This window comes from Orbicella franksi, chromosome 1 (assembly GCF_964199315.1).
Source record: "Orbicella franksi chromosome 1, jaOrbFran1.1, whole genome shotgun sequence".
NCBI classification, from domain to species: Eukaryota; Metazoa; Cnidaria; class Anthozoa; order Scleractinia; family Merulinidae; genus Orbicella; species Orbicella franksi.
The window spans coordinates 9,505,911-9,516,197 of NC_138145.1; the positions used below are offsets into that span (position 1 = coordinate 9,505,911).

Here is a 10,287-nt window from a genome sequence, read left to right on the forward strand (position 1 = left end):
GGTAAGGATTTTGGGAAGCGGGCCGTACACCCCTACCCGATTTTTCTGGGAGTAGCCCTCCCCTATCTCCCATGGGTTGGAAGCTACTAACAAGTACTTTTATTTGTTCTACATTAGCTTTGTATATCGATCAACAGCTTATGATGGATTTGATTTATTTTTGACTTTTGTGGATTAATCAAGTGAGTTCATCTGGTTGTAATTGAGTCTCGTCGCACTTGCATGAATTTTTCTTCGTACAACCCATTTAACACAAACAAAAACGTGAGTCAATGGTATGCAAAATTTCTGCGAAAAGTGACAAGTGCCAAAACCCTTTTACGCAATACAATGCTGAGTCTTCGCCCCGTTTCCTCGAGTTCCTTCGTAAGACTAGTGTCAAAACCGTAGGCGGACCTTGAGAAAGTCTATAACAGTCTTATCCACCTTTTTCAAAAACTCTAGGAAATCCTGTCTCTCGCAACTGAGCCAGTACTACAGGCATTAAAAAAACCTGGAAGGTATAGAAACTAACTCTTAAAAAATCGTTTTTATAAGAGCAGATGATAAATCGTGAACAAAATTTAAGGATTTTGGAATTATACTTCCGTTTTAACCTTATAATGACAGTAAAAAAACTCCACAGGAGTGAAGTCTCGACGAAAGTCGGCTTCATGTTGAAGGCAAGGCAAGCAAGCCAAACCGGCTGAACGCAATGTTGGAGGTTTCAACGAGCTAAGGAATTGTTCGAAATAAAATCTGACAGCTGGATCATTATTTCCTTACATATGCGTTTTTGTAATATATTAGTCCTGCGCAGATCCGAAATGTTGTACAGCTCCTGGACAGCTCTCGTTGGTGTGCTCATCCAACGCACTTGTGGGCGGTTTATGGCAAAAATCCTCTTTTGATAGGGAGGGTGCTGTGCTATACATTGAATGGGTTGATCTGTCCCCAAATAGCACAATATAAACAGCAATTTCGTAGCGATCTGAAACACTACAGCGCGCTGTCTCGAACGTTGCATGTGCAAAAAAATCCCGGTGCAAAATGCATCACTGTATTTATTTCAATGTATTTTGGTCTTTCAACGGTGCTTTATCGGATCCTGCACTTCCTGCCCTTAGCCAATATGAAGAAGTCTCAAATTCGGTTATATTACAAGTTTATTACAGTTATTAACACGAAAAATTTGGCTAAGCTTCTACGAAACTGCGGAACAAATAAATTACCTGGGAAACTGCATTTGCGCAGTGGCGTCACAACATAGCGGCTCTCATTCCCGTGAAAAAAAACACTGATTCTCAAAAACTGAACACGCTTTGGGTCGCTTTTGGAAAGAAAACCTCTCTTTTTCTTGCTGTTTTCTTTTCATAATTTCCGGTGTTCCTGGTAATTAGAGCTATGATTTCTAGCTTTCCAGTCTCCTTTAGATCCTTGTTTAGGTTTTCGTAGACAACAAACAATATATAATTATGGTCGTTTTTTTTTTTTTTTTTTATCATAATTCAAAAACTTGCATTTCTATCTTTCCTTCTCCGCTCGAGTATAAAGTTTTTTTGCAGGAAATCAGCCTTATTATACGATTTCCCCCGGCTTTCGACTACATTCCTCCCCGAGAATAAACAAAGATCAAACCATTTGTTAGAAGGATTCTGTAGCTTCTGAAGTAACTCAGTCTGTTTCATTTTTTCATGGCGAACTGCCTGAAAACTGTAGGTGATCGTTCAATATTCGCCCACGTAACTCCATTTCTGTCGCGACTTTGCATATCGTTGTTGACTTAGTGGACCTCCGCATATCATACGGTGTTGGTGCCATTCTTGTGGTTATTAATTAGCCAGGGGGGCTAATTTTAACACGGATTTACCCAGTAACAAGGGATAACATTTAATAGCCTAGATGAGCGAAAGGTATTTGTTTATTCTTCTGTCTGCTTTACCCATTAAAAGCTAATTTATTCGTCTATTTTATTTTTCAATTCTTAAAGTCTATCATGGCAAAATATAATAGTGACGCAATCCGACTATTGTCAAGAGACGATATAAAAACATGAAGAATTCACAAGAACTGAAGGAATTCTCTTTCAGCATGTTGAAACGGGTTTTCCCCGGACCGTCTGAAGCGTTCAGGTCCAGAGCACGATTTCAATCATTCAAAGAGGAAACTCTGGTATGAAGTTCCTTCCCACGTTGTTGACCTCTGTTATGTTTGATTGGATAAAGATTTTGACCCTCAGCACCCTTCGACACATTTCACAGTGCTGGGCGTGACAAGAAGTTCTGACGTCACGAATTTACTTTTGTGAAATCTTGGGACGAGTTGCGGGCAGAATACTGTACTCTGTCAGCAAAGAATAACGGTTATAACTGGGAGCCTTTAACAGAAAAAAAAAACACTTAAGTAAGTACTCTTTCTGTTTCTTATTGTAATCTGACTTCTCTTCAAATAACTTCCAGATGGGATACCGCGGCAACCTAACCAGCCACTGCCTGTTAAGTTATTTCCGTAAGATATTTACTTATCGTGCGGTCGATATATAAAGTGCTATTGATTTATCCATGCTGTTCCAATACTCTAAAACGTTTTCGCCCATCGTCGCACGATAATCAACCATCGATGACGAGTGCGCTGATTAACGACGGCTTTATGTAATATCAGCAACATTTGTTTTGATTTTGTCATCACTGGCGCGCGCGACAAACATTCGCGATTTATCATCCTCCTTACGTCTTAATTTATCAGTTTATTAAGTGTTCAACGTTGAGCTTAATTGATCGCGAAGCGTCTCTTCAGAATGGACATGCAAAGTCTCTACTGATGATACAACATTCCCAGGGCCACATTTCGTGACTAGAACTCGCCTGCTGCTGTAGTTCGTCTGGCTAGCATTGTTGTTTTAGTAAACAGACATTTATAGGTCTTTGTGTAGTCAAAACGGACTTTTAATGAAAGCCGCGCTTTTCCGCAAAGTCGACTCGTGCCACTCTATTTCCATATATCCAGTTACAATTTATTTTTTGACCTTATGCAACACTTTTAACCAAAGTCTAGCAAAATAGTAGTGATGAGAACAAACAAGAATTTCCAGCATTTTTGACCACGCTCCAACTGTTAAATTACTAAGCACATACATTAGATTGGTACGGATACCGTACGGTCTGGTAAAGAACAATAAAGTGGGCGATATTAAAATAGTCGAGAATAAAGAAAACAAGCCAAAGCATCTGTATCAATAAATGTCAATTCAGTTGGACCGATAAAAGGTTCATTATATCATTTATAAGGCTACAATTTCATTAGCTATGGATCATCTCCAAAAAAATGCTGATATTAACTTCTGATTGTTTTTATTGCAGATTGGGTTCACCCCCCTCATTGAAGCTCGCTTTGTAGGCCTCCTAGGAATACCAAGACATCAAGCCAAGTTATTTAAAAAATGCTGAAGTCGATTGTTCTTGTAACCGTAGTCCTGACTTTATCCTTCGTACTGAAAGCTTCAGGTAAGTCTTGTAACTCGTGCCACATCACGTTATTTCTGGGCTGAAGGTGATGAATGCATTATGAAGTTTCCTCCGGCAGTTTCATTTGACGGCATGATTCATCCGGTGTCTCTACCCACACAGGCTCTTTAAGCGCTCATAACTCTCTCCAGTTACTACACCGTTCATAATTCATACATAGAATGGAGTATAGCCTTTAAAACTCAGCCCAATAAAAATTGTCATATTCTTCTTCAAATTTTGTGACAAATGAATTTAATTTCCTTAATCTGGTGTCCTTTTTCATAAACATGCATGCTCGTCTAAAAAAAGAGCTGTGCTCTAGCTAGGACATACAATACCTGACTGAATATAAGATATGGCGGTCTGCCAGCTATCGTATTCTACTAGAAAGGTCCATTAGCTCATATCGTATGGCAAGAAATCTAAATTCCATCAAATCCTGAAAACCCGCTCTCCGATTAGCAATGGGTCATTTAAGAATAATATGACTATTGGCAGCGGCCACTGTATTGTTAGATGCTGGAGTTGTTAGTAAGCGATAGGGAAGTGGACTCTGAAAACATCATACTGAAAAATGTAAGACGAAAAAAGACAGCAATTTTTTAAAGTTGCACTGTAAATTAATGATTTTCCTCTGAATAAATTGCGAAGGGGTCGCAAGGCAGATTCTTTCCAGACCAACTTCCAGTAAAAGGCGGTGTTCGATTTAAAAGAATAATATGACTATTGGCAGCGGCCAAGAGCAACTGAATTAAAACAAATTAGGGTCGACTATTTCAGGTTCTTGCCAGTGATAATAAAGTTGTGTTGTCTTGCACTATTTTTTTTTAAGTCAGACAACCATTCCGTAAAAATCTGGCCAAAGAATTTTTACTCAGCACTAGTAATTTTGCCTGTTTTTTTTTTTGTTACAAAAGTGGTTCAAGAACATTAGATACTTGTTAACATTGTAAAAGGTCTGAATTTCGTGGGACAGTATGGTCCAAGAGCAAATCAGTTTGCCATATTTCCGGGGGGGTACTCTGAGAAAAATTGGGTGGTGGTGTGCGGCCCGCTTCCCAAAACCCTTACCCAAGTTATGACCAAAATCTGCAATTTTCAATAGCCTATTTATTACCTGACCCAAATCAATACCCTGTTTCTTACCTGCCTTATACACTTAGTTCCCTAGTCCAGACCGATGTTAAAGGCTTTTGACGGGCTTTTGTTGATCGTTGTTATCAATAAAAAAGAAGAAGCTTATTCTAAAAAAAAAAAAAAAAATGCCCAATTCAAGACTAGAGAGCAAAAAACAGACCCTATTAATGATCAAAATGGTAAAAATCGATACCCTATTTATGACCAAAACGGCAAAAAAATCATATCCTTCGGGACCGCACATACCTATATAGGCCATATAGGGAAGTAACCCCCCCCCCGCCCCCTCCCAGGGGCCATATGCAAGAATCTTAAGATTAATAGTCTACAACACGACTCGTTTTGTGTAGTAGCATTGCAAAGCCTACAATTATTGTGTAGGACAAAAAAATGTTGCAGGACTTTGAATCATATTTGAAAACCCAATGAAATTCGAAACATAAAACTTATTAGAATTTACATCTGTATCTAAATGTGGAATTTGGGTTTTCCTCAGAGGTGGGTAGTCAAGCCGAACACCAAACACATGTTTGCCAAAGTGATTTAGAGCATATACATTTATTAGCACTATAATTTATATTTTATATTAGAATGAATATTAAAAATCAATATTTAATTCAAATTGAATCTTTAAGTTGGGTTTCCTGGCGGTGGGTACTCAAATCAGAACACACATATGCTTGCCAAAATGCATTGCAATCTGACAACTAAACATTAATCAAAATATGTTATCGACTAGAAAGCATGATACAGTGTGATTTTAAGTTTATTACTGCTCCATAAATCTGTAAGCATTAACAAATACAAATTTATTTTTGTTGTAGAAGCGAAAAGAGTTGGGGAAGGGTTTTGTTATAAAAAGCTCAACTCGAAAACGGGAGAATGCAAGTCAAAGATGAAAGTAAAGCAACAAAAGGTCGACTGTTGCTCAAGTGGTGGAGCTGGATGGAGCGCTAGACGAAAGGACAGAGCACAATGTGAACCATGTAAAACCTCTGTAGTAGGTATTCACCACATCAGTTTTATTTCATTTTATATGGGCCTAGAAATTCAATAGACCTTTCCCGCATTCCAACAAACAATGGCTCCGAGTCGAGGTCAGGGTGGACAAAAATACAGCAAATATATGAAAATGTCCACCCCAACCTCGCTCTGGTGCTATTGTTCATACGCACTGAAGTGGAATGCGGGAAAGGTCTATTAGACTGGAAGGAAATATACTTAACTAAGATTTGCTACAAAATGTCACGAACTACTGGCTTAACCGGAACTTTCGATGTGCACGAGACGCAGTCATGCGATTTTCGTTTTAGATAATTTGAAACAGATACAGGACCGTGTTCACTTGAGCCTCTTGTATTATTAAAAGTTGACGCAAAGTAGATAGCTAGCCGTTAATACTCTCAATTGTATTGCGAGAATATTCATCATTGTGTTCGTCAGCCTCTTACCTCGCACGTGCAGCGTCACGTGTATGCTTAGATGTTTTTTCTCGTGTTCAAAATAAAAAAAGTCTCGTAAAAAAAAGAGAAACGTTTTTTGGATCATATATAGGGCTTGATCCTAAACGGTGAATTTTGTTATTAACGGGCCCTGAATTGAGACGTGGAGTTGTTTCAAAGCCATATCACTTGATAGTTTAACTGTTAATCAAATCTTTGAATTGAATAGAAACAAGTTACTGGGGCGCCTGGAGTGAGTGGAGTAATTGCAATGCAACATGCGGTCCATCATTCAAAGTCAGGACAAGAGAGTGCATCTCAACAGGAATCAAAAGTTGCAAAGGAAAGAATGAGAAATCGAAGCCTTGCCAGACTGAACCCTGTCCAAGTATGTACTAGTGTGTTCTATTATGTTATTGTATAACATGCCCACATTGGAAGTTTATGGTGCTTCAGTCTTGTTGTACCAATGAACAATTGCGTGAAGTCCAATAATAATTAAGAAATATAAAACATGCACCGTGTTTCTATCGAGTTTTAGTATAAATCTACTAGCGTTCTATCACGAATTGCGTTCTCTGATGGGCTACGCTACTCACTATCTATTCCGTGATTTATAGTGACTAGCGTAGCAGTGTGCGCTTGTTAACAAAATGACGGCCGCTTCCTGGCGTTTTCGAAGTGTTCGTGAGGAGGATTTAGAAAAAGTTTTGAACGACTATTAGATTTATACTAAAACAATTAGATTATTCGCTCTCGTTTTCTATGCGTGATAGAAATCTGGAGCTCATAACCTAATTGTTTAATAGGAACACGATTTTAAAACAATCAGCCTGCGTATTTTCTTGGGCTATTTTCTAATGTTCAAAGCCATTGTCTTTTTCAGTCGATGGAGGATGGTCGCCCTGGGGAAACTGGACAAGTTGCTCAGTGACCTGTGGAAAAGGCCTTCAAACACGAACTAGAAATTGCAGTAACCCTGCTCCCCAGTTTGGCGGGAAAGATTGCCAAGGAAAGTTGGAAGACGCGCAATCCTGCAGTGACACGGAGCATTGTCCAAGTGAGTTAACGATTTTATTTTTTTTATCTGATGTTACAGAAACTCGTATCAAGGACGCGTTTTACAGTGCGACTACTCGTACCGGGCCAGCGTGTAAGAAACCTAACCAATCAAAACGTAAACTGAGAACAATGGACTGGTAGTTTCTCGTTACGGCAAGTAACAGTCTGTTTGACGTGAAAACATAATCACTATCGACTCCTCTGCGTTATATACACTCTTAGAGGTTAAGTCCTTGAAGGCGAATTGTCATAATTATAAATCTAGCTCGAAAAATTTACCTTGAAAACTCATTTTGCGACAACTAAACAGAAACCGGTGAAAAGCGTACAAAATTTAGGATCGAAACTAATCAATCAATAAATGGCAAAGTTTCCTGAGAGGTTCGCAACCCCTCGCACTTTGATGGGTTTTCAATTTTGCTAAGATCTGTTGTTCGTATTCTTCAATGTTATTGGTTTATTTGAGGAAAAGATCGCCATCCTTTGTTTTCAAGTAACGTTCTGATTGGTTAACTCTTTTCCAAGTTGCCCGGTTCGAGTTGTACTAGTCGCACTGTAATACATGTTACCATATCAACTTTATACTAAAAACTAACACTTTAGAGGTCGAGCCAAAAGCACTCTTCAATGGACAGAAGAGAGGTTAAGCACAGACGTTCTCAAGTTAACATTCGAAAACATTTCCACTTTTAGAAATATCTTGATCCGCAGACCAGAACACTCAACTATCCAATCAGCGCACGAATGTTGCGTCTCATGACGCGAGGTATCTTTTCAAGAAATATCCTGATGTTATGAATTTGTCGATCTAAATCAACATCAGCGATGTTTCAGAACGCGAATAGGAACAAAATAATCCCACGATCTATTTGTTTCTTTTTTTTTGTTGTTTTTTTCACTGGTCGGAAATCAACCGATTATAGAAAGAGACTCTTCCTCTTTCCCGTGACCTTTTGGCCAGAACGTCATTTGTTAACGACGTAATGAATAGCTTTCCAACTGAATGACAGCAGTGGAGGTACACCGGCTAGATTCACCTCCAGTTTGCTCTTCGTGACTCAAAGATGTCTTTGATTAACCTTTTAACCTTTAATTTCAAATCTAAACATGAATTGTGCCTTCACATTTTTGTTTTCCTTTCAGTTCATGGAGGTTGGGGTGAGTGGAGTAACCATTGGTCGGAATGCAGCGTGTCATGTGGATTGGGAATACGGACACGTGAGCGGGAGTGTGACAATCCTAAGCCTAAGTATGGTGGTAGACCGTGTGATGAAAAAGAACGTCAAGATGTTAGATACTGCAGAGAACAGATTTGCGATCCAGGTTTGATCCTTTATCTACTTTTTCCCTCGTTTTACTGCTTTTTGGTTGCTGCTTTTCCACAATAGCAACTAAAAGAATTCACTTGTTTCTTCCTTATTATTCAAATTTTAAACCACACCGGGGTTTAAATGACAATTGCGCCAATTAGCATCAGAAAAAGAAATCGTAAAGGATTCTGGGGCTTGAAGTCAAATGACGCCATCATGCAAATCGTCCATTGCATCGTTTTTTTTATCTCCCCTTCTGACAGAACTTTCGGCTTCCGGCTCTGGGGAAGGCTGGGAATCAGGCAGTGGCTCGGCATCTGGCTCGTCGGGTGATTCCGGTGACTGGGAGGAGTACAGTGGAAAAAGGGCCTGGAGCGATGATGAAGACTTATGAGAGAGAGAATGATTCTTGGGGAGTCTTTAAGCAAATCTCTGCAAACTATGTTAGTGTTTATGCAGTTTAGCAGTTTAATTTTAAATGTTTGCAAAATTTGTAGCTGCTATTTTTCAGATTACTGGCCTTTTAGCTTTCCTCTTTCTTCAATAATTCGTTCATTTTTAATGCTGCGTTAAACTGTTTTGACTTTGGAGGCGTTTCCAGCTAAAAGTCGGTTTAATTTCTTTCTTTCCAAATGGACCGTTGACTCATATCGTCAAAGGTATTTAGAAAATTGCGTGGTAGAAAGAGAAAATAACCAGCAATCCTGCAAACCTTCCACCACGAAAGTCAAACCCCATGCATGCAGTGAGTTAATGTGGTATTAACTTTACATTACCTCATTAAAGTGGTTTGTGGAGAGCGGAACGTTCACTCGTTTCAACATAAGTCAAAATTGTGTTTTAAATTAGCTAGTGGGTTTTTATGACCTTAATTTGTAAAACTTTTAGACTCTTTCCCACTTTTGTAAGTTTAGAAGGAAATATTTTAGGTAGTTTAGACACATAAAGAGTTCTCTGTTTTCGTTAAATAGACTATAAAGAAAGGGGTGTGCGTGTAAATTTTACGTTGTTTCATTTGTTTCAAATATCGACCATTGACAGAGGATACTTCTTTTGCGGAAATCTTTTTTGTCTTCGACGTTCAGTGTGTGGCATAGAAAAGATATGAGAACTTTAAAAGTTTGTGTATTGTCGCACACCCACTGATGCTGCGGACGTACCCGCCAACCTCAAGGTAAATCAATGGAAAGGGGAGAAAAGTGATTGAGAGGAAACTGTTCAGGTCTCAAGATCATAAGAAAGTAAGGATATTGAATCCATTGAAATACGTTTACATTGAATCAAACCATGAATGGCACTGATGAAATGATATACACGTCTAGTTTAAGGACTGTGACTGAACTTTGTTTCTGTTGTTGTTTGTTTGTTTGTTTTTCTTTTTCATTTGAACTTGAAAGTTTCCATTTCCAATCTTTTAAGGTTTTAGCAGTTTTTTGGTGTATCTTCCCATAGTTCTGAATGAAAGAACACAGAGAACCGTACAACCGAAGATGTTCTACAATGAACCATGTGAAAAGACATGCAAGCCCGTCCTTCATGTTTGAATTGTCGCTAAACGCAATTGATAAATGGACTGTGTGGGCTCAAGTTTACATTTTATCAGAGTTTAAAACGTTGTCTATATAAACGTCCTCAAGTGACTCTCAGCTTTGGGTTTACTCTTAGTATGTTATTAAAATTTGGGTTCACTCAGCCTTAACGTTCTTTAAAAAAGAATGCTCTGACAAAAAAGAGTTAAGTAAGCCAGATGGCATGAATTATAGTAAGTAGTCTTTATAAAGTTAAATTAAGAAACTAGAGCAATATCTTCTGTTGTATTATGTATACTTTTGTCAAGGTAAATAAATAACT

General features: G+C 38.5%; 1 protein-coding gene across 1 annotated transcript; it reads left to right on the forward strand.

Moving 5' to 3' along the window:
- Positions 1–1,984: 1,984 nt before the first annotated feature.
- On the forward strand, positions 1,985–10,240 carry LOC145488574 (thrombospondin-1-like). The gene is made up of 7 exons (XM_081467468.1): positions 1,985–2,382; positions 3,339–3,482; positions 5,447–5,626; positions 6,294–6,452; positions 6,951–7,124; positions 8,270–8,449; positions 8,700–10,240. The coding sequence occupies exons 2-7, from the start codon at positions 3,419–3,421 to the stop codon at positions 8,828–8,830; spliced, it is 888 nt and encodes a 295-aa protein (XP_081323594.1). The 5' UTR covers positions 1,985–2,382; positions 3,339–3,418; the 3' UTR covers positions 8,831–10,240.
- The last annotated feature ends 47 nt before the right edge of the window (positions 10,241–10,287 follow it).

Coding starts and splice junctions, on each gene's coding strand:
- LOC145488574 (XM_081467468.1), top strand. CDS start 3,419: ATGCTGAAGTCGATTGTTCTTGTAACCGTAGTCCTGACTTTATCCTTC. Junction 6,453..6,950: donor CCAGACTGAACCCTGTCCAA/GTATGTACTAGT, acceptor TGTCTTTTTCAG/TCGATGGAGGATGGTCGCCC. Junction 8,450..8,699: donor AGAACAGATTTGCGATCCAG/GTTTGATCCTTT, acceptor CCCTTCTGACAG/AACTTTCGGCTTCCGGCTCT.